General features: G+C 41.7%; 1 protein-coding gene across 1 annotated transcript in view; it reads left to right on the top strand.

The window, feature by feature from the left end:
• ece2a (endothelin converting enzyme 2a) overlaps positions 1-25,498 on the top strand; it is an 82,596-nt gene that overhangs the window by 25,151 nt on the left and 31,947 nt on the right. The window contains exon 3 of the mRNA XM_080033836.1: positions 22,865-23,148. Coding sequence (XP_079889962.1) covers positions 22,865-23,148 — 284 coding nt within the window. The remainder of the gene's footprint in view (positions 1-22,864; positions 23,149-25,498) is intronic.

Raw genomic sequence — 25,498 nt, 5'->3', positions numbered from 1 at the left:
GAGGTGGCAGTTATTTGCAGTTGATGTTTGACACAACGCTCAGTTTATTGCACTTGCATCAAAATATTTAATTTTGTTAAACTTTATTTTATCCGTTTTGTGCTGTTTTGTACACGTATATGACATTTTAAAATAGGGGCGGCCGCGGCCCGCCGGCCTAAGGGCTACAGACACTAAAAAAAAACATAAAAAAAATAAAGATTTTCCTCATCCACCAATCGAGTTCATTTGAAACGAGGAGTAGGCTACTCGAGTACTCGATTACTAACGCCCATCCCTAGTAGCTACAGAACATATACTGTGCTGTGTAATAACAGGGTCGAAAAATGGGGAAACAGTCGCGGTCTATAGTCCGAAAATTACGGTACTAAGCTTGATTGGACAAACAGTGGTTGGGGGGAGGGGTCAATGCACCAGTTACTTGGTTTATGAAAAAGTAAAAAAGGGAGACAGGAAGACAGGGAGGGAGAAAGATTGGAGGAAAAGAGAGTTGAGCTACAGATTTTCACAAATCCCACTGTTGGCAGTCTTTCCAGACCGTGTGTTCCCATGCAGATTAAACCCCTCCCCCCCCCCCCCTCCCAAAAAACACGCACACACACTAAGAATACACATATTAAAGCTATGTCAACCATCAAACATAAACCCAAACTGGGCTCAGATTGCTGTGTGTTAGGTGGGATGCTGCCACACACTCTTTGGGTTGTCTGTGTCTACATACTTGTGTCTCTAACCGACAAGGTTTCCACAGTCTCAGATTAAAGAGCCAACGATTTGCCTGCTGTGCTGTGCATTAGCTATGTTTAGAGTTATGAAGCGGATTGGACCAGGATGGTTTGATGACTACTACTGACTTTAAGAGTCTCCTTGGTTTACTTTTGGTATGGCACAGCTACATTCTCCTCCTTCTTCCTCTTGTGCTTGCTCTGTTTTTTTTTTACTGTCTACATGTAACTGTCGTTTTGTTCTTTTTCATTCATGCCTGACAAAACACAGCAGTCTGGGTCTTTGTTTCTATGTTTCTTTGGCCTTTTGTTTACGTGTAGATGCAGGTTTTGTGCACTGTGTTTACTCTTGCTTCTTCATCTCTTACGTAGACGAGGCATGTTTTTGTAAGCATGTAGCCTCATTTTCATCTTCAGGGGCTGGCATCTGGTCTGCCAGTCTTCTGCTCCCTGTTTTTACTCCTCCCTCTCTCATCCCCTCATCATCTCGTTTCAGTCATGATTACACTTTGCAGCGCCGCTGACCTGTGATGATGTAACTACTTTTTGGCTGCAAAATTTACCCTTGCAAAGCATTAATTTCTCCCATCTATTTGAGAACGGCCCCCTCTCGGTCTGTGCCTCCCATACACTCTTCCCATTCGGGGCCATTTTTCTTTTAAGGTCTTAATCCTTTTTCCTAAGCAATAGCACAGTGGGGGTGGGGGGGTGGAGTGATAGTGAGTTATCGGGAGAGAGAATTTGGGAATGTTCCCAGATGATTTAGTTGTATAATGTAAAAGACTTAAAAGTTAGAGGGCAGAAGCTCTGTAGGATGTGGATGTTGCACCTGTTAAGTAATAAGTAAAAGGATGATGGCTATTGGCACTTTGAAGCCTGCAGCAGAGGTCACTTTGGCTGTCAAATATTGTCTTTTGTCGAGGCATCACATTCTGAGTGATATTTAGGAGCCTTTCTGAGTCATGCATTACGTTCCCAGTCGGTTTGAGACTTTAGAATTACATTGCACAGCGCAGACCTATTCAGTGTTTCAGACAAGTGTGGTTGAGATCAACACAGCTCTAAAGTTAGTTAGTTTGTAATTAACTTACATAAATTAAAGCTGTTGAATTTAAGTGAAACTAAAGTGCCCTTTTACTTGCCATTCTCCCCTCCTGGTCGCATTTTTCTGTCTCTTAGTCTAAATGGTGGGGGGCCGTATATGGGTAATTTGATGCTTTAATTTCAAGTTGATGCAAAAGTTTTGTTTTCACTTGTTAAGTGACTATTCTATAGAACCATTTTGTTTCGAGTGTCAAGAAACCAACCAATGTTTTCTTTTGTGTGAAAATTAAGACCTTCAAAAATGCATGATTTGGATTGTGGCCATTTTGGAAGATTGGCAAAAAAGCAATGGTCCGGTTTCTTGATATTAAAACTAAAATTGTTCTATAGACCCTTACCTTCAATTTAGAAGTGAAAACAAAACGTTTACATCCAGGGGGTTATCAAGGCACCCCACTCAGGGCTGTACAGTGCGACAGTTTTGATCGCATTTGCTACTGAAATTGATCACGTGCGATGATGAATACGAATCCTATCGCACTCGTGCGACAGGTTGATAATGAGGAGAGGCTGTCTTTGAAACACAGAGGAGAGATGCACAACACTGCTTAGAGGGCTCTACATTAACACTGCGGGTAAATGAGTCTTAGGCAAGTAAGTTATTAAGTCCACCCTCCACTTTGGCTGGTGAAAGATGTGTGCTCGGGATCTGTGCTCGTGCAGCGATTCTAGGTATAAAAACTTCACGGCTGCATCTAGACCATATAGGCTTCAACGGCAATTGCCGGAAGGAGACGGCACATTACCGCAGTTAAGTTAGCGCGTGTACAAACAGAACATTTCCTGTGCGCCTTCAAATTAAAAGCCTGTTACTAGCCAAACGTGAGTTGACTTTTATTTTGAAGCCGGTAAGAACAGGAAGTTAGCGCTTTTTTCTAGCTTGAAAGTCAACTCTTTCAGCTGCAGAGAACAGTCAACAGTAGCCTAGTTAAACAAAGTTTTAAATAAGCCACTGAAAAGCTACTCCCAACACATTCACAACAACCTATTTAATTTATCCTAAATTGTACCAATGTGTATACTTTTTTATTTAATAGGCTATGTTTAATGTTTTAAAGTTTGGTTTTAATTAACAGAAGGACATTATAATAATAATACTGAATCAGCAAAAAATTGCAATTGGCAGGTTAGATTCTTTTTTCTAAATCAGTGCACCCCTATTCATTTTTCTACAATTATTACTGCACACACTAGGATATCATATTAATTGTGAATCTCAAATGAGACCAGGATGACATGCTCAAAGGTAATTAGAGCAAAATGCAAGGGTTAAGGTTATGCAAGTTTTCAATCATAGCCTACTTTGTGTGCTACCAAATTTATTTTTGTGCTACTGAATTTTTTTGCTTGCTAGCACCAGTGCTACCACCTAAAAAAATAAGCGTACAGCCCTGCCACTACAATAGGTGGGGTTTAAAGAAAGACAGTCACCCAAATTGAAAAATATTTTTTTATTTAGTCTTTCCATCATTTGGTAACAGTTTAACACTCAATCCACATTTGCAGTTATCTGGCTTTGGAATAAGGTGATGATAAAATGATATAAGCTATATTCCACAAATATAAATAAGTTAACATTCCTTTGAGGACACAATCCCTTTTTTCAGTGTAATCTTACCCCCCCCCCCCCCCCCCAACACCTCCTCCTGGGCCAGGTAACGAGGTCCCATGTCATCAGAGGAGTCTCCACGTGTTGACCTCCTGAGGGGGACACAAAAGGCCTGACATCATCCTCTGTTCATGTATGCTGGCCTGGTTTACTATTCAACTTTGAATGGGGTTGTCATTGACTGCTACACACCCCTCGGACTTGGCAACTCCTAGGCTTTGCACACTTATTTATGAATCATCTAATTGCAAGAATATTTTATGTCGAGGATGTTCAGTTGTTCCTCCGCTAACAGTGATTTTAATTGTTGCAGCATTATACCTGCCAATAATGTTTTAGCAAGATAAATAATTATTATTTACAGTTCCTTCTGATAGCTAGCTAACTAGTATCTAACATCACTCAGTGCCAGTTAATGTTGCTACCATCCTAGCCTATGTGGTTCATCTCTGCAGATAAATCATATTGGCTACATCAGTCAAGCTACATAGTATCTGAGTGTGTGTGTGTGTGTGTGTGTGTGCGTGTGTGTGTGTCGGTGTGTCGGTGTGCACAACAGAGTCAGGCAGTGGTAGCAGTAGGTTCAGGATTGGTGCCAGACTTAGCACTTAGCCTGGCACTGGCTTATCAAACAGAGTGTGTGTGTGTGTGTGTGTGTGTGTGTGTGGGGTGACTTGGGACCTGTGCTGGCTCTCTCATCAAGTATGCAGTTGGAGTCGACGCTGCAGCAGAGATGCCTAATAGAGAAAGCAGGAGAGAGAAGAGAAAGAGTTGGAGCAAAAAGGTCCTGAATACGTCATACCACCCGCTCACTTCCAGCTTCCACTTCTCTCTCCTCTTCACCGTTGCACCTGCCAATTACTGCTTTTCAGATTTGACTATCTCAGGCTGCTCTTCATCCGCATCTCTTCCCCTTTCACTCTCTTATCTACCCCACCCACTCAATAAATACTCCTTACATATCCCCAGCCTTTCACGTCACTCGCTTTCTATTTCCCACCAAATCTAATGTCATTCACACCTTTCCCTCTCAGTCCCCTGCAGCTTGCACAAAAGAGCTGTTTTGAGTTTGTGCAGCCCTCCCCACACTGCAGCTAGCATCAGAGCTTCACACATATTACATTTGCACCTCTGCTTGCAGTTCCTGCTCCCGCCATGACCATATAAGTGCATCCTCTTGGCTGAGTGAGTGACATCACAGTGTCGATTGGCCAGGAGCACTAGCAGGAAGCACCAGTAAAAGGTCACTTTTTCAATAGGTGGAGATTGGGTGTTGTTCAAAGGGCGCCTCTTTGGATATACTATCTCCAGAACTTCTGTGTCTCACACACACAATTTAATTTCTTCTCACATACTCCACTTGTTGTTTCTAGCTCGTGGAAGTGGCTTTGATTAAGTGAGAACAGACCATTGTGTGGGGTTTTCTGTGTGTGTATCTCATGTAGCACTGTCCACTCTGGTCCAGTCGCTAGATCAGAATTTGAAGAAATCACATCCAGTCCTTTTGTTTTGGATGTAAAGCTGCAGAATGAATCACTGTCTTCATCCACCAGCCTGTCTCAGAGGCTGACTCACTCTTCATTAACAAGTTGACTGCTGTCAGCTGCTCACTGGTGGCTTGGAGAACAGCCTGCAGACCACACTATAACTATGTCAATACAAACTGCTATATAACTAACTATTATGGAGCAACATGTTAGAAGCATAGCTAGAAGATCTTTAAGTTTAAAAAGGATTGATGCAACCCCCTTTTTATCTATTAAATGTACTGCAATATGGAATCTGCAAATGGCCATTATTGTATCTTGGAATGCTGGTTCCACTTATAAAGACAATCATTATGTTGAACATTATGTCCTTTCATTATCCTTTGATAAATTGTAGACTCCTGCACAGAGCCAGACAGCAGGTTTTAGCTATTTAACAAGCTGGCCCAGATGTTATTAATCTACCAATAAAAGGTCACTTTATGCACTTCCACACTGAATAAACGAGAAAGGCACTTTTTAATGGAGAGGTTTCAATTTTAATGCAAAATGTTCTCCACGGCTAAATGCTAATGTGCTCATTGAGGAAAAACTGACCGGAATGTTTATCAAAGTTTGCCATTTACCCTTTAATTTGACCATTGGTCCAGCACCCTTAAGGCCAGGACACACCGGGCCGATAATCGGGCGTCGGACATTGTCGGAGAGTCTGGAGGGGGCGGGGACATGAGTCCGTTTGGTGTGTTCGGTGACGTCGGCCGTCGTAGATGTCGTCGGCCTTCTTTTCAGCCGATTCAACATGTTCAGTCGGCGTCGGCCAGTCTTTCAGCCGGAGCAATCTGATTGGTGGAGGGCTCGCCCGTCTCAGGTGTGTGTGTGTGCGTCTGTGTGTGTCTGCAGCATGCATTCTCTCCGTTATAATGAGAGCCTACGTTATGACAACACCCTACTTAATGTCGTCCCGCACAAGCGCAGAGCGTGCGGCAAGTCAGTAGTCGGCCCGGTGTGTTCTTCACACTTTTTTGAACGTGTCGGGGAGAATGGAGTTTACTGAATCGGCAGACTCCATTTTCTGGCGACGGTCGGTGGTCGGCCCGGGGTGTCCTGGCCTTAAGGCTTTAGATCATGGGAATGCACGTTTACAGTGGGAACCATGTCTGAAAGAACAGCATTATCATTAAATGGCTTTGCTGATGTACACTATAAATGATTTTGAATTATTGATTGATTGAGGGAGTTCAAAGTGTGTCAGCAGGGCCCTGAGTGAGCTGTTATCACGGTGCAGATTAAGACATCTGTTTCAGATTAGATTATGACAAAATGACACTGCAGAGAGACATGCTATTTCCTCCTGCAGGGATCGATATGCTTGGTCAGCCATAGAGCTCCCTCGTCTGTAATAACCTGATCCATACTGCATAATCCAACCAAGGTCAGGCAAGAGAGTCATTTACATATAGACGCAGGCACCTTGAACTGACAAACTCGTCTGCCAACCAGGCAGAAAATTAACCAGTCAAGTTTGAGCCTCTGTGTGTGTGTGTGTGTGTGTGTGGGGGGGGGGTGTAAGAGTGTGGAAAGCAGTGTTCAGTGTGTGTGTGTGTGTGTGTTTTTAAAAGTCGAAAATACCTGTGCTGTTTGGGCCATTTCATTTTGTCACAGACGTGGTCTTGGTGGGTGTCTAATTGAAAATGCCTATACTGCTGATACCTTTCTCTCCCCCCCTCTACACAAAAAGGCGTGCGTGCGTGTCTGTGTGTTTGTTTATTTATTTGTGTAGCTGTGTTCTTTAGTCTTTCACAGCATGACTCAGACTATCCACCAACATTACACTCACTGGGACACTGAGATTTTTCTATGTTTTGGCCTCATTTAAATCCTATACTCACACATCAAATGTAGGAGGGGAAAAAGGCTGAAACCTACAGTTTTCCAGTCAGTAGAATGCCACTGTAACATCCATCTTATGTGACTTTGCTCATGACTTTTCCTAATCTCTACTGTTGTACTGCACTGTGTTTTCTTGCAGAGGCAATCTGCACTGAATTCTCACTGCATGCAGTACCTGACAGTGACAGGGATATCTCTTATAGTTTCATAAACAATATGTAAATGAGGGATGTATGGGGGAGTGGAAGGCACTAGAACTGTTTTTCTAACCTATAGCATACAGTTTTTGGGTCTCTCTCTCTCTGGTGTGTGTGTGTGTGTGTGTGTGTGTGTGTGTGTGCCACCAATCAAGGTGACCAAAATTATTTATCTGCTCCATCATGTGTGTGTGCGTGTGTGCGAACAATCATGGTGACGGAAATAATTTATCTGCTCCCTCACGCGCAAACATGTGCATGGACAGATGCAAATGCACGCAATGATTGGTAATAGCACACACACACACACACACACACACACACACACACCCACACACACATTTACACACTTCCAGCTTCTTGCTGAATCATGGCCTTCCACTCTGCTGCAGCTACACCACTGACTGACAGATTAAACACTGCCAGTCAAAGAAAACAAACGCTTCTGTTTTTCACACAAGCACACATCTTCCTGCTAGAATAGACGGATGGAAAAATAAATATTGGTACCTCTGCGAATGACTCATTCATTATAGCATGGCATTGGCTATAATGAATCTCAAGCTGTTAACACAACTGTGCAAGCAAACAGCCTGCTGACAAGATTCTCCAGTTCACCGTAACTCATGTAGTAACGTATAATGACCTGACAAAGCCTGTGACAATATGAATGCTTCCACTGCAGCACACTCTTGTAATTAAGCCCTACTGAGAGGGTTGTTTTTTTGGGTTTGCTCTTGGGGTGAAATGCAAGTTTATTTTCATAATGTTAACTCCTCATGTTCCGCATGCTTCATACACTTGCGTTGTGAATGTAGCCTGTTGTGAGAAACTGCAATCAGAGCCTGTGATGTGAGCAGCATGGTGTTGGTGTTATTCAATGTGACAATGTGTTGCATGTTTAACAGTTTCTAACCTTGGTAGTGTGTTGGAGGATTGAAGTTCAGCTAGACTGAAGTAATTAAGCTACAGACAGCAAATTAAGGGAAAAACCTGAATAATAAATGGAGTTGGAAAGTGTCCCATTTTTCCGATTTTAGATTTGAGGTTAGTGGTAGCTGGAGGAGGATGATTGAGTCATAAAACGCTCCGAGTTGGAAAATATCTGTCTCTTTGGTAAATAATAAACAAAAATAAGTGATGGACTTAAATACAACTCCAAAAGTGTGATTTGCTCAGAAACGACCAGTCAGTCCGTGTGAAAGTTAGTTAGCTTTTCTTACATCTGCTGCCAATTCAAGAGGAAATATTGAATTTTCTACATCTAAGTGCCATTATCTGAGAGAGGCCTGTGTTACTATTTTGAGTAACATTAAGGGTATTAAAAGAGTCAGGCTGAGTTAACACCCATGCTGGCAGCTCTTTGAGGCTGTACTGCGCACTGGTATTCAACATGTTTATTGGTATAATGATTTTTACTATGTTCACCATCTAAGTTTGGCATGTGAGCATATCTTACATTAGCTAATTGGCACAAAACGCAGAATACAGCTGAGGCTGATGGGAACGTCATTCATTTTAATGACATAATGAGTTATTCTAATTTACCCTGAGGAGACCATGAATGTCTGGCTGTGGCTAACATTTTGACACGGCAGTTTTTAAGTAGGCAAAAAAATAGTTGCCGAACCGGTGTCTCCTTCTACTTGTCAACTCAAATGAGTTATAAATAAATAATCACATGCTGTGGTAATCCATGTCCCTAAAACATAACTCTATCGAACGCACACGGGAGTGACAATCATCAAAACACCAAATGAGGGAATATCTTTTTTTAAAGAATTCCTCCAGTTGAAATTCTAAAGGGATTGGAATTTGTCACCTATCTGTGTGTGACAAAGGATGTCATGTTGTGACACTGATTGTGCTTTGATAAGCTGCGTGGGGTTGTTGATTGATCTAACAAGGGTTTTGTGGAGACAGAATGGTGTGATGGGAAATGGGAGTGAGAGAAAGATGGACACAATAGCTGCAAAAATAGTTCATTGTCAGCAATGTTACCGATCCACTTGTCTCATCGTACCGTTATTTATCCAATAATGAAAGGGAAGATCGTTTGTATCTGGAAGGATAACAGGCCACAACAACATCATCCTTTACAAGGACCTGACCTGCAGTGACACACCTGACTCACTGTGTGTGTGTGTGTGTGTGTGTGTGTGTGTGTGTGTGTGTGTGTGTGTGTGTGTGTGTGTGTGTGTGTGTGTGTGTGTGTGTGTGTGTGTGTGTGTGTGTGTGTGTGTGTGTGTGTGTGTGTGTGTGTGTGTGTGTGTGTGTGTGTGTGTGTGTGTGTGTGTGTGTGTGTGTGTGTGTGTGTGTGTCTGTGTCTGTGTCTGTGTCTGTGTCTGTGTCTCTGTCTGTCTGTCTGTCTGTCGTCTCCCCCCCCCCCCCCCATAGTTCTTCAGTCACACAACAATGGCAGATCAAATTGCATAGTTTGGGCCCTTTACCACTCTTTTTACCGGCCGTCCGGTCTTTCTCTATCTTTGACTCCCACTCCTGGTCAGCCCTGTTGCTCTCATCTCGCTCACTTTGTCTGACAGCTGCTGCCCACCCTTCATGTTATTGCTCTATCCCTCGTTTGTTGATCTCGAGGCTTTCACCACAGCACGGGAGTTTTTTTTTCTTTTCTTTTTTCCGGCTGTTTGACCCCTCTAAGGACACAGAAGGGCTTTAAATTCAGTAGTGCTGCAGCTTCCACTGTCAAGAGTGTTTTCCTTTGAGCAGAGAGTGAAGTGTAAAACACCCAGGCTACCAGTTGTTCAGACATTGTACGTTCAACAAATCCTTGACTTGTGGTGTTTTATGAATACTGGCAGGGAAGTTTTTTTTTTTTTTGTAATTCACATATTTATTAAATGTTCACAGGTGGTCACATAGATACAGGGACATCTGATACAAATTCATAATACAAAGTCATATTTCATGTTTCATGGCTTCCATATTATTGTTTTCATGGTGACATAAAAAATAAATAAAAATAGTAACAATAATAATAATAATAATAATAATAGAGAAAGAAAAAAGTAAAATAATAAGAAACATCTAGATACTTCCCCCATGTGGAGATAAGAGCCAATATTTATTCTCCTTTCTTCTCCCCTCAATGTGCCATGGTCAGACCCCACAAGCAAAAACAGGCCAATGACCAAAAAAAATAAATAAATATAAATAAATAAATACATTTGTTACCATGGTCCGGTGATGTTAGCTGCCTTTGCAGTTGTGGCTGTATTAATTTGGGTCACTATCCACCTTTATGTGGTCCCAAAACCCTTCCCAAGAGGATACCCCCTCCCCCCAATTGTCACTTAATCGGTTCAACATGCATTCATAAGATACAGTTTCAGTCATTGCATTGGCCCATTCTTCAACTTGTGGGGCTTTTGGTATCTTCCAGTGTCTTAAAATAACACGGCAAGCCGTTACTATACCTACAATAATTACAGAAAAGTCACACTTCGATACGTTAGGTATTTGAGATTTGTCCCCTAATAGACAGAGCTCTGGGCTTAAAGGAATTTCTGAACCAAACCAATTGCTTAAAATGAAAATAATCTTAGTCCAGAGAGGCCTGACCATAGCACACTCCCAGATACAATGGAGAAAAGTACCAACTGGCAGGGAAGTTAACAATATATCGCTGGTTTAAGATATGATACAAGGTGGATTCATTGGAAAACTGGCCTGTGATCGATATAAGACAATATCATAACACAACCTATTGCATTTAGGGGAGAGTGGCCTAAGTTGTGCCGGTGGGCAAGTTGTGCCACCCCTTGTTTCTAGAAAACCATAGAAGAAATTGGTAATGTGACCACTTATTTAAGAAGAGCCATCCATTAAACTCATCCTGTAAAGAAGGGAGAAACATGGAATAAGATATAAGCACATTTAAGCTAAAAAAAACATTTTTTTGCCTTTCAAAGTAAAATTTCCATGATCAAGGTTTTTTGATTACTGTGTCTGAACAATTATAGACACGTTTGAAAACATTGGACACATGTTTTAGTGCTTTAGTATGCTACACTTTGTGTCTATAGTTAGCACGATGTCAGCCCTAGACTGCTGCGTCATGCTTATTATCCAAAATTCTGGGGATGGGGTGATTTGTGCCAGAGGGCCTAGGTGAGTTATAAGTAAGTAAGTAAGTAAGTAAGTAAGTAAGTAAGTAAGTAAAATATATTTATAAAAGCACATTTATAACAGTTTGCACTGTCCAAAGTGCTTTATATAGTGCATTCAGTAGGTACAAAATTAAGGTAAAATAACAATAACCAAAATAAAAGACATGAAGCCCAGACATCCACATATGAACAAAGATAGTAGTGCATAGGTAAGATATTTAATGGGGAGGAAAAACCAGGGTGTACAGATGGGTTTTGAGCCATGATTTAAAGGCAGAAATGGAGAGGGAATCACATATGCCAGGTGGCAGTTGGTTCTACAACAGCTAGTGCAAAGTACATTTCTGAGAGTTGTGCCATTGGCATGGCTGTATACGCTGGTCACCAAAAGAAAGTGATTGTCTCCAGTAGCTCAGAAGAGACTGACATCTCAATTCCACTTAACGACACCACTGAGGAGAGTTCAGATGGCCAGAAAGATGATGATGGTGACTTTGTCATTAATTGCGAGCTTTGCAGGCAAAACCACCTAGATCTGCTAGGCCTTGTTTAAGAAAATTGACCTTCAATCTTTGTAAAATATTTACTTTATTTACTTTAAATAAACCTTAAATAAGTGATTGTCTAATGGATTTGTCTTGCATTACAGTTAGAGATATATATCAATGGCACAATTTACCCCATGGTATTTTCTCCAATGGCACAACTTACACCACACAGGGGGCAAGTTGTGCCACAAGACAACTTTTTTTCCGAAAGCTATATTTCTTCAACAGTTTATTCCAGATCCAAAGTTTTTATTGCCAGGGATGCACAACACCCTGAAATATATCTATATATTTGAGTTGGAGACTTTACTGTCAAGGCCTCACTTTAAAGTCACTTTGAGTAAAAAGTGGCACAACTTAGGCCACTCTCCCCTATATCAACTCGCAAAAAAAAATATATATATGATTAAACTATTATTTTTTTTTATCTCTTCCAGTTGTTGAAGAAACAGTATCACACACAGAGATGCATAGAGATTGTCCATAAAAAAGCGCATATAAAATACAAATTATGCTTCAGTGTTTGGGTGTTGCATTGATGCAGTTCGATCTCTTGCCAATTGAATTGATATATATTGTGATCTATAACGATGTAGCTTTACAACCTTATGAATAGTTATATAAAGAGAGAGGTGGGCGGCTTTCAATAACTGATTGTTCTGGCTAAAATGTGAGGAAAGATGGCTCTCTGCTCTCCTTGCCATTTACTAAGCCCTCGATCCTGTTGCCTGTTGGTGTTTTGGATCTGAGAGAAGCTTCAGGCTCCATGCCATAGCTGAGGCACATTCATGCAATGGAGTCCTTCCAAAAGTCCTCTATCTCTCACACACACACACACACACACACACATACACACACACACACACGCGCTCAAATAGGCGCACACTCCATCAAACAGTCGCACACTGGCACACGCTTAATTATTCAGTCACTAATTATCTCGTGTACCCGCTTACGTAAGTGAGGTTGCTTTTGTGAGCGGAGGCGGAGGGAAGAAGACTCATGAGGAGAGCTTGCCGGAAGAGCGGAGCTATTGAAAAAAAATTTAATCTGGCCTCGCTGCTGATGCAACCTCTCTGGAGCATCTGAAACTTCTTGAAAAACATGGGAAAAAAATAAATAGAACTATATAGAACTATATCTGGAGTAGATGAAAGGTGAGGCTGTGTTCAGATCGGCTTGTGCATACCAAAGCACACACACACACAAACACACACACACTGAAACACACTGCCATTTGTGTATTTAGATAATAAGATATCACTGTTTGCGTTTACAAAGGTGAGACTGTTAGAAAGTCATCTCCAGTTCTGCTGTTATGTCATTGTGTGTCACCCCTCTCTTTAAACAAGCCCTGCTTGTGTGGCTGTTCGGAACCGCTAAAAACTTTACATACTGTAAACTCATAACTGAAGGTTGTATGACATTTGAACTACTTCTTTTCAAGCATAAGCCATGGTTAAGAGGACATATAGAATATATCAAAGATAAATATGTGTGCATAATTTGTGTGTATCTGTGTTCACGTGTAAATTTCAACAAAGCCTTGTCTTGAAATATGGTGATGCTCAATTAATTAGATAACAGTGGAGCCTAATTTAGAGGGATTATAACGAGAGATAATTTGTTAAAACAGGGCCTAGTGTGACACTGTCTACTGTCATCATTGTCACAGTGCAAACAGACAAACACAGACACATGTGCAGGCGTTTTACGACCTCACATGACCGGACACAGTCAAGGTTACTAACATATTGTACACAACACTTTTCTCTTTTTCCATTTGAATTCAAATCAGCTATACAGGTCCTTCTCATTTAATTAGCATATTGTGATAAAGTTCAATATTTTCTGTAATGTACTGATAAACATTAGACTTTCATATATTTTAGATTCATTACACACAACTGAAGTAGTTCAATACTTTTATTGTTTTAATATTGATAATTTTGGCAAAAAAGTAAAGAAAAACCAATCTCAAAAAATTAGCATATTTCATCCGACCAATAAAAGAAAAGTGTTTTTAATACAAAAAAGTCAACCTTCAAATAATTATGTTCAGTTATGCACTCAATACTTGGTCGGGAATCCTTTCGCAGAAATGACTGCTTCAATGCGGCGTGGCATGGAGGCAATCAGCCTGTGGCACTGCTGAGGTGTTATGGAGGCCCAGGATGCTTCGATAGCGGCCTTAAGCTCATCCACAGTGTTGGGTCTGGTGTCTCTCAACTTCCTCTTCACAATATCCCACAGATTCTCTATGGGGTTCAGATCAAGAGAGTTGGCAGGCCAATTGAGCACAGTAATACCATGGTCAGTAAACCATTTACCAGTGGTTTTGGCACTGTGAGCAGGTGCCAGGTCTTGTTGAAAAATGAAGTCTTCATCTCCATAAAGCTTTTCAGCAGATGGAAGCATGAAGTGCTTCAAAATCTCCTGATAGCTAGCTGCATTGACCCTGCCTTTGATAAAACACAGTGGACCAACACCAGCAGCTGACATGGCACCCCAGACCATCACTGACTGTGGGTACTTGACACTGGACTTCAGGCATTTTGGCATTTCCTTCTCCCCAGTCTTCCTCCAGACTCTGGCACCTTGATTTCCGAATGACATGCAAAATTTGCTTTCATCCGAAAAAAGTACTTTGGACCACTGAGCAACAGTCCAGTGCTGCTTCTCTGTAGCCCAGGTCAGGCGCTTCTGACGCTGTTTCTGGTTCAAAAGTGGCTTGACCTGGGGAATGCGGCACCCGTATTCCATTTCCTGCACACGCCTGTGCACGGTGGCTCTGGATGTTTATACCCCAGACTCAGTCCACTGCTTCCTCAGGTCCCCCAAGGTCTGGAATCGGCCCTTCTCCACAATCCTCCTCAGGGTCCGGTCACCTCTTCTGGTTATGCAGCGTTTTCTGCCACACTTTTTCCTTCCCACAGACTTCCCACTGAGGTGCCTTGATACAGCACTCTGGGAACAGCCTATTCGCTCAGAAATGTCTTTCTGTGTCTTACCCTCTTGCTTGAGGGTGTCAATGATGGCCTTCTGGACAGCAGTCAGGTCGGCAGTCTTACCCATGATTGCGGTTTTGAGTAATGAACCAGGCTGGGAGTTTTTAAAAGCCTCAGGAATCTTTTGCAGGTGTTTAGAGTTAATTAGTTGATTCAGATGATTAGGTTAAGAGCTCGTTTAGAGTACCTTTTCATGATATGCTAATTTTTTGAGGTAGGAATTTGGGGTTTTCATGAGCTGTATGCCAAAATCATCAGTATTAAAACAACAAAAGACCTGAAATATTTCAGTTGGTGTGCAATGAATCTAAAATATATGAAAGTTCAATTATTATCATTGCATTATGGAAAATAATCAACTTTATCACAATATGCTAATTATATGAGAAGGACCTGTATATATATCACAAAAGTTACACCTGTACCGGCCAGGAGGATAGTGAGAGAGGTGAAAAATAATCCCAGGATCACCACCAAGGCCATCCTGGTTAATCTTGGCTCTGCTGGAGGCAACGTCTCATGGCAGACAATCAAACGGACACTGCACACTGCTAGGTTCCTTGGACGCAGAACAAGGAGGATGCCACTTCTCCAGATAAGGCACACAAAAGCCCGCTTGGCCTTTGCAAATGCTCATCTGGACAAATAAGAAGACTTCTGGTCTTCTGTTTTATGGTCGGATGAAACTAATGGTAGTAACTAACTATATCAATTATGTTATCTTAGATTTTTTTTTTTGTTGCATTTTTATGCTTTATTGATAGTGTAGAGACAAAGGTGAAATGGGGCAGAGAGGGGAGTGACATGCAGAGAACGACCGCTGGCGTGAATCGAACCCGGGTTTTCATTTCATTTTCATTTTTCCTTTATTTAACCTCGAAAGATCAATTGAGGGGTGACCCTCTTTTACAATGACGTCGAGTTTGTACAGATACACAATATACAATGAGAATACATAACAAGTTTACACACACACACACACACACACAGACAACAACAATTTAAAACATTCAGATCAATTGAATGAGAGACATAATAGCCTAATTAAAACAGTTACAAGTGTAGAGGGGCTGATTCAAAATAATAATTTTAAATTGGTTAACAGTTATGAGTGTATTTATTTTAATTGTATGTTGTAGGCTGTTCCAGGAGTCAGGGGCACTATGGCTAAAAGCGGTTTTACCAAGCTCAGACCGGGCATATGGGACATATAACATGAGCATGTCAGTTGAGCGGGTTTGATAAAGCCCATCTGAAATAAGCAGCATTTCTGTCAAATATAGTGGTAGCTTTCCAGTCAGAGCTTTATATATAAAAATATGCCAATGTGCATCACGTCTCTCCTTAAGGGAGGACCACCCAACCTTTTCATATAAAACACAATGGTGTGTATCATAAGCATCTCCTGTAATGAATCTCAAAGCAGAGTGAAATACAGAGTCTAGGAGTTTAAGGCATGAACGAGATGCATGCCGATAAACCACATCACCGTAATCAAGGACAGACATAAAAACTGCCTCAATAATCCTTTTCCTACTGAACAACGGGAAGGTGGCTTTATTCCTATAAAAATAGCCAATCTTTTGTCGGAGACGACAGACAAGATTTTTTATGTGAAATGTAAAAGAGAGTTTTTCATCTATCCAGATGCCAAGATATTTATATTCAGTGACTCTTTCAATATGAGATCCATTATTTGTGTGAATAATAAGATCATTAAAATGTGTAATTCTTGCTCTGGAAAAGCACATATATTTTGTTTTTTCTATATTAAGGACAAGCCTGAGATCCACTAGACAGTTCTGCAGGGTGTTAAAAGAGCTCTGTAGGTTCTGAACAGATTGTTGCACTGAATCAGAAATGCAATACAGTACAGTGTCGTCCGCATACAAATGGGCATGGCAGTTTTGTAGTGATGAAACAATGTTATTGATGTAAATTGTGAATAGGACTGGACCTAAAATTGAGCCCTGCGGAACACCATTTGTAACTGTTAAAAACTCAGTTTGGTAGCTTCCCAGCTTAACTGACTGCTGTCTATCAGAGAGATAGTCCCTAAACCAGCTACATGTAGAATAATCAAAACCAATTTCATGCAGTCTCTCTAAAAGCAAATGGTGATCTAAAGTATCAAAAGCTTTTGACAGATCAACAAAAAGTGCTGCACAGTGCTTTTTTTTGTCGATAGCTGTAACAATGTTGTCTAAGACCAAAGTGACAGCAGATACAGTACTGTGGCCTGCCCTAAAACCAGATTGAAATGGACTCAAAATGGAAGCACTGGATAAAAAGGATTTCAACTGAGTATTAATGACTGATTCTAGAATTTTTGCCAGGCATGGGAGTTTGGAAATTGGCCTGTAATTGTTAAGATCACTTTTGTCACCCCCTTTATGTAATGGAATGACGTGAGCTTTTTTCCAGACTTTAGGAACAATACCAGAGGAGATGGAAAGATTAAAAATATGGGTTATTTGTTTTGATATGATAAGTGCAGAGAGATTTATTGAAAATGGGTCCAAATTGGTTTGCTGCTGGGCCCGGCCCGGGGGGGACGCCCTACCAACTGAGCTAAGGGCGCCCCACAATTATGTTATCTTATATAATTTTACAGTCCTGAGCTTAGTAAAAATACATTATTAAATTAGTTTTGCCATAACGACCCACATTCATACATTTTACCAATCCAATCCAAGCCCAAACAGTAAGCATACACTTACATGCAGCCTCGCACACACGCTCACACACACACGCTCACACACACATGCTCACGCACACACACACAGCCACAAACAAACAAACATTCCACTTTTCATATGTCGCCATTAACAGCAGTTGTAGCCGAACGTTGCTAAGCTTCTCCGTGGCATCAGTTTACCTCGGGCTAGCCCAGAGCCTGCAGGGTGTGTGTGTGCGTGCAGGACTGGGGGTGATGGTGGCGGTGGGGGCTGGTTGTTGTTGCCAGAGCACGTTCAAACATCACCTTACCTTTCACCAGCACTGGCCCCAGTCCCCCACCCTTAATGTGTCTCAACCAATCTGGGGATGCGAATGAATACCCAGCATTCCTCTGACATCATGGAGTTTCCACTGCTGCGCTCGGCTCACCTCAGAGATAGCAGCTTTGATATTTAACACCGGTGGCTCTCTCGCAGGGGTTTCCCACCAACCACCACCCCACCTGACCATAGATGGACTCTGGAGAGTCGCTGTGTAGGTGAAGGCAGGTCATCTGATAGCCCACAGGTCAAATCCCAAGCAGTTCAGTCGAGTAAAGAGTCGATGAGCAAGAGTGTAAACTAATAACATTACTATAAAAGAACCTTAAATATTAGCTTGACAGTTGTGGTGTGAGGATGGGCTGGAGGCGCATTCAAAATGAGGATGTTTTCTTATTTTAAAGGCAGATATAGTAATTCGGAATATTGCTTTCTAAATGGTAAACAAGCACCCCCCAAAGTACGGTTCTGAGTTGACATTGAGCAATGCACAATTTGCTGTGACACTAACCTATACGCTTGTGCTATAATTGAGGTGAGCACTCGGATTGACCACCACCTTAATGATTTACTGTAGCAAAGTGTTGTATGGGGTTGCTCCTCGAGGAGGTGATATCAACAGGTATCAATAACACTTTTAAAACTGTTCTTGGAAAAGTTTTGTTATTTGCAATATCACTTTTCTATTTTCATCTTTTTTTTATGTCTTGGACTGTTATGGGATGATTGATAAAGTGGCGTCCTTTATCAAAATACTTCATTCTATTTTGTTAGTTGTTTTCCTGGTGTTGGATAAGCCAACAGAGGATTGCTGGGTTATTCCAGTGGCTTTCCCTCAGAGGTTTCCTTTTCCTTTTCCCTTTGTGTAAGAGTAATATGTCAAGCTATTTCTGTGATTATCAAAGGATCTGTCTGGACAGTCGTGTAATCTGATATCATTGTTTGGGCCGAGCATCTCGGAGTCTGCAGGAAGGAACTGTCCCTTGTTTGGCCAACAGTCTTCTCAACAGCATTATCAGCTGGTTTACTTCTTCACAATCAGCTTTATTGCAGGTTTGCGTAAACAAACAAGGAATTTGACTTCTGTAACCATTTGCTCTCAAAGTACAACATTCACTAAACATATTTGTTTAAAGATACTGTTTTAGTAAACAGTATTACAATTCTCTATTATTCTTCTCTATTTATCTATATATATATATTTTTTTTTATTCAGAAAACCTTGTTTGTGCAGAATGTCTGGCTGCATGGACACAGAGAGGTAGACATGTCCAACCAACAGTTAACACATGTCAAAAGCGGATGACGGATGCTCACCAGTTTGTTTTTGCCGATTTGTTATGAGTGCTGTGATTCTTTTTAGAGACCAGGACTCACATTTTCCATCACACACACCCATGCACACTCACACAGCCAAGCAGAGCAAGGTGATATGACACATCTAACTTTAGTCCCCCTCTCTCTGGATAATCCAGTTAGGATGTGCTCTCTGGCTATCAGGAGGTTTTAGCTTCCTCGTTTCCAGCCCGGAGGTTAAACAGAATCCGGGTTTCAGACTGGCCTGGACTGACCTAGTATCCGTAATAAACTGTCAAATAAACACACAACGTGAAACATAAACTCATTCACTCTAGTCATGACTTTTTAGTACTTCCTGATCTCTTCATTGGCAGTTTGTGTGCATTTGGGGTTGAATGTGTGTGTGCACGCAAGTTGGCAAGTGTGCGTGTTTGTGTGTGAGTCTGTGTGTGTATAAAGGGCAGAGGTTGTGGGGCACACCAGCTGATGAACAGACCCAAAATGAGAGTAGTGTCCTTGATGACAGCCTGGCAACTATAATCGTCGTGACAACCCCTAGCAACGATCCGTCATGTGACACCCCCTTTCCCCGAGAGCCAGCCAAGTGCATGGAAAAAGAAAACACACACGTACGTACACACATAGCTGTGTCAGCGGGGGGAACCCTTAAACAATGTCTGGCATGCTTGGGGAGGGGAGGGAGTTCAGGAGTGATTTTAACCCACTCTGGAGCGCACCAAATCGGGGCATTTATCCACGCCACAGACCATAAATTTCACCATAAATAGTCGACGCGAAATGTTTGTCCTTTGTTTCCATTCAAGAGGGTGTCAACATGTTTTATTGTGTTTTGATCCTGTTTTAAATGGAAATAATCTTCAGTGTCCCTAATAATAAGTCATATTGTTTGTCAGGTTGCCTCTCTCCCATGTTTTTACCAAAGGTGTTAGTAAGATTAAAGTTATCATAAATAGGCCCGTGTAATTCAACCCTGATATATTCTTTCATATTCCAGCCATCCATGCTTTCAACTATTTGAGTGTGACAAGCAGCGCTGACATATTTCCTCTCCCTGTTTTGAAGCCAAAGTCACAGAGAGAGCCATCAGGGGACGGCACTGCTCCAGCCCCACTGAAACACACATACAAACATGTGTGTCCATAAGCAGCTGATACACAATGTTTCAATGTATCTGTGACTGGTGTTGCTTCTCTCATGTCTTTTTAATTCTACATCACCTACTGCCTTTACGTTGTGCACTTGTGTCTGAAAGTGTGAATGAATGCCTACAAAAACAACATAAAGTTTCTACATGTACCACACACACACACACACACTCACACCTAAATAGGTTGCAAATGTGTTATTTAGTGTGTGAGGTTGCTAACTGAATCAGTATTGCCTGATTCACACACACACACACACACACACACACACACACACACACACACACACACACACACACACACACTGGTGGAGCTTTTGGAGGCTGGTAATAATTAGAAGCAGCAAGGTGTTAACAAGCGCCAGCCACACGTTTGCAATAGAGCTGTCGACGTGCTGCCGGAAGTCACAGCCCCACCTAACACACTCTCTCCCTTTTCCCCCAAGAGGAATTCTTTATTGACAGATGCACACAAAGGCTTTTGGTAGGTACAGGATTAAAGGACCATTTCAAAAGCTACAACACAAATGATCTTCGCCTTTAACTGAAACCGAATGTGAATCAAAATAGATACTATACAGTATGTCTCCCCCATGTCCTCCTACTGCCTCCTACCATTTTTTTCCTTTGCCTGTCTCCACCTCCCACTCCTCTTCCTCCTCCTCCTCCTCCTCCTCCTCCATCTACATGATCTATGAGTCATCTGATCCCAAAGGTGACATGCTGCATTCAGTAGATTATTATCTTCTTCTTTATTATTTCCCTCGTTGGTTTTCGTCCGTCATCCGTTCACCCGGTGACGAGCCACTAGACGAAACCCTGTTTTTTTCTGGGCAGTCTGAGGTCACGTCAGAATGTCCTTCTTTAGTTACTCAATAAAACATTTGCAACCTGTGTGTGTGTGTGTGTGTGTGTGTGTGTGTGTGTGTGTGTGTGTGTGTGTGTGTGTGTGTGTGTGTGTGTGTGTGTGTGTGTGTGTGTGTGTGTGTGTGTGTGTGTGTGTGTGTGTGTGTGTGTGTGTGTGTGTGTGTGTGTGTGTGTGTGTGTGTGTGTGTGTGTGTGTGTGTGTGTGTACTTAAACTTATTTTATTTCATCATAACATTGCGCCCCGAACTTGCCTCTTGCTTATATATCTGTCGCATTGCTGATTGTTTTCACTCGGAGGCTCCGTCGATGTGATGTCACTTCCGGTGCACACTGGATTGTGGGTCAGAATCACCCAAAAAGCATGCCGATTTCTACTCAAAAAATCCAGACCACATGTAGTTGTTACAGGAATTATTTTATCAAAAACCCAAGTGTTTTAAATAAAGAGATCGAGTCAGGCATCTTCAAAGCAGGTGAGGTTTTTACTTGCAAAAGCAAGGGTACTCAATCATTTGCATCACAAGTGTAGCATACATGAATTGAGACAACGAAATGAACAGTAGTACAAGGCTTTATGTATGAAAAATGTGTATGCGAACCAGTCTGTTCGTGTGTCTGATCCTTGAGTTCCTGGCAATAGGGGGATGACTTTTAATTACACTATTCCCAGAACCTTTATCAAGCAGATGTTATTCTTCATACAATGTGGGTGTTAAAACTGGTGTGTGGTAAAGGACTGTATAGTTCACGGACTGCTGGTGTCGCCCTGGTGTGTTGGTAAGAACACCTCTTGAGTCAGAAATGCAGTTTAGGTGGTTTTTACTGGAGGTTTTAGGCAGTACAGATGCAAAGAATGTGGTCTACAAGGAAAGGGAGACAAATATACATTGGTATTTGTAATTAAGGAATACAAACCATACAAATCCTCACATAGGCCTATATGCAAATAACATAAAACAATGCACTCGCCACTTAATGGTAAATCTGGACTATTCTAATAACACATAAAATACAGGAAAATAATCGGCCATTAATATATTAAGAAAGTAAAACATATACGAGGCCGTTACATAACGTGACCAAACAATGGCGATCCAACCGTTTCTAAATCAACGGCAATTAAACATATAACTTCTACAAACAGATGAAAATACTCACGAATCGTCATTGACACACACACTTACATCCATACAATGGTGTTCAGCTAAAACTTAACAGGAAAAGGAGTCATTGACAAGCCACGTAACGGGCAAACTTATCCGCGGTCGAAATAATGTGAGCGAGTGACCGTTACGAGGGACAGTTATGGGCAAGTGACAGCATGAGCATGAGCTGTCAATCAACGCTGGTCGCACGCGTCACAGTGATCAACGGCTGCGCGCATCACGGCAGCAGAGCATGCACTCTTGAGTTCGGAACAGCCATCGGACTTTCTAACAGTGGGAGTCTCTTCTCTCCCCAAGGCCATTCAGTACTCCTCTCTTGTGAGAATGAGTTATAATATATAAGGAAACAAAGTTTCATTAACAGTAGGCTAGTAGGGCATTTTTAAGCATGCTGCATCTGACCACATTCATTGGGAAATTCGAAATCTCTTTCTACCATATAAATAGCTATGAAGTATGGGTATTGGAACGCAGGGGGGTGTGTGTGTGTTGCTCTTCTCTTGTCTCGTCATTTACAGGGGAGGTGGTCCGCGTCATAGCAGTGTTTGATATCTCGATAGATCATCAATCTTTGATCATATTTTTGTTGTGATGTTGATCTTGATATATATAATACACAACCTTTCTTCTTCTCATGTCTCATTTTTTTCCCCTGTCCTTTATTTCCTTCAGGTTGCGGGAACAGCGCTTTGAGTGGCGACATGTACAGTGCCGGCTACCAGTCCATCACCAACATAGACTACTCCTCAGTGTGTATCAGCGCAATGGCTGCCAAGTACAGCGACTGCCCAGGTCTGAGCTGGCATCACATGGACATGCGCCAGCTCTCCTTCCCCGATGCGTCCTTCGACGTCGTACTAGAGAAAGCCACGCTGGACGCCATCATGGTGGAAGAGAAGACGCCTTGGGAGGTGTCCCCAAAGACCGCCTGTTTCATGCACAAGACACTCACAGAGGTATTTTTTAAAGATATGTGTGATCTTCTTAAAGGGTTGAATATTTCTTGAATCAATATCCCCGGGTTGTATTGGAGATTCTAGCCCAGGTTGATTCCATTCTGGGAAGCATGGGTGCAATATGCTGGGATACAGTATTTAGTTTTAGAACCCATGTGTATCAGTGTTGTCAATCAGTTCTCTTTTCAAACAAAAATACCAGACCTCAGTGCACCTTACTGTTCAGCTAGTTCCAATTTTAGAAATAAGCATGAACAGAGAATTGCACAACATCTTTAAATGAAATCTAAGCCGGCTCTTCAACAAGTGCAGGGTTTTTCCTGGCTCAGAATGGGCCTTTGGGGGGTCAGTACGGGACCGACTTTTTTTGGGGTCGCGACTGTGCACCAGTAAAGGCAAACGGTTTATGTATTTTAAGAGGGATGTAGGGTTGGGAGAGGGCAGTTTCTGTCCAGATAAAGAGCATTTCAGTCAGCCTGTCAATCACTGTGTTACCATGGAGCTTACTGACGCTTATGAAATCACAATAAACAACCTGTAGATATGAAGTCAAAATACTAATAATGACTAGGCCTACCTATTTAATACTTTAATTGTTTCTAATTGATCTAAACCAGGGGTGTCCAAACTTTTTTCACTGAGGGCCACATACAGAAAAATCTACGAAGGGTTGGGCCACTTTGCAAAAATAACACATTTATCAGGACATGTAGCTGTTCTTATGTTTAGTTTCATAGTGTCTTCGTAAATTGTAATTCTTCTTCACGGCAACACTTTACTTGCACATTAAACAGATACATTCCCATTCTTGTTAAATGGCATTGATACACCCAGTGTGTTCAAGGACGGATTAACATGACCACGGGCCCTGGACACAAACCTGCCATGGACCCCTACCAACACGCAAATACACGCACTAGCACACCGTGCAATCCACAATCACACACATTATAATGCAGCGCGCAGCCTAGAGAGAGAAAGAGAGAGAGAGAGAAATACAATTCTATAAAAGCTCTCTGGTGCTGCGCAAGAGAAAGAGACTCTTTGCGCCTGAGCCTACTAGACAGTTAGATTAGGGCAGAGACACCGAAGATGCGAGCGCGCGCTAAGCGCGCGAGCAGAATTTTTTGCCTTTGTAAGATCTCTGCGCCTGCTTTTTGGCCCACCCTTGCCCCCCTCGGAGCCTACACTCAATGTCTGAGCGAAGCAGCGCGTCACCCGGTGAAACGCTGTGTTGGTGTCGTTCAAAGTGAGACCGTGCCAGTGTGAGCCGCCGTGCAGACACACTGTGGTTTAAGACTAATTGATCACAGGGTATTCCTGCACGTTAACTGGTGTCGAGGGGACAGGCGGGTGACAGGCTCCGCGATCCGATTGCTTTTGCGTCCAACGTCCAGCTGGGTGAAAATAGTAGCCAGCCGAGATCCCGCCCCAAAAAGGGGGGTCCGGGGGTATGCCCCCCCGGGAGATTTTTTTAAGTTTTTAAAGTGAAATGCATGAATCTGGTGCACTTTGAGAGGGAAATGAAGAGGCTAAAGCTGAAGAATTTTGTATAAAAAAAAATGGAGACACTGTGTCAGATGAATTAGAAGCTATTGGAGAAGGACACATGGATTTTCCATAATAATATTAATTTAAAATAAAATATTATGCAGGGTCCTCTGGGATGGGCTTGGTGCTCTTTTTCTTTTTTTATGGGACATAGTATTTCTCTGTAATATAATGAGTGCATTTAAATTATTTAAAAATTAAAAGGGCCATATTACATTATATTTTTAAAATCGGGCCGTAGTTTGGACACCCCTGATCTAAACCATGGAAAATGCAAGAAGGTAGGGCTGCTCGATTATGAAAAACCATAATCATGATTATTTTGAGTAATCACATTGTGTTATCACAATTATCAAAGACAGTTAATCATTGATTTAAGAACATTATGCATCTATTTTACTTTTAACAAGTTTTTTTTCTAATAACAGCATGACTTTGGACTTTAAACAAAGGCCTAATTGAACTGAAAACAGGGAGAATAGAAATAGGCTAAATAAGTGAAACATATTTTTAATAATTGAATAAAATAAATATGTCAAAATAAAAATAACCAGTTGTAAATGGTGTTGATAGGGCACGTCTTTTGCTAACATTGAATGTAAGGGCATGATTTATTTATGTCTCATGGAGCTGGCTGGATAGGCAGTTGCATTGTAGTGTTGACAGTTGTGGTGGCAGGAATCAAGGAGCTTTAAACCTCCTGTGTTTTTATTCATTGATTGCTTGGTCATAGACCACTATGACTCGACTTAAAGTGAATAAACAAATTGGTCGGGATGTTTAGAGGTGCAGATCAGGT

This window comes from Ammodytes marinus, assembly GCF_949987685.1.
Source record: "Ammodytes marinus genome assembly, chromosome: 9".
Taxonomy (NCBI): domain Eukaryota; kingdom Metazoa; phylum Chordata; class Actinopteri; order Uranoscopiformes; family Ammodytidae; genus Ammodytes; species Ammodytes marinus.
Note: the sequence above shows the minus strand (reverse complement) of the source record. Positions and strands in the feature narration are given on the sequence as shown.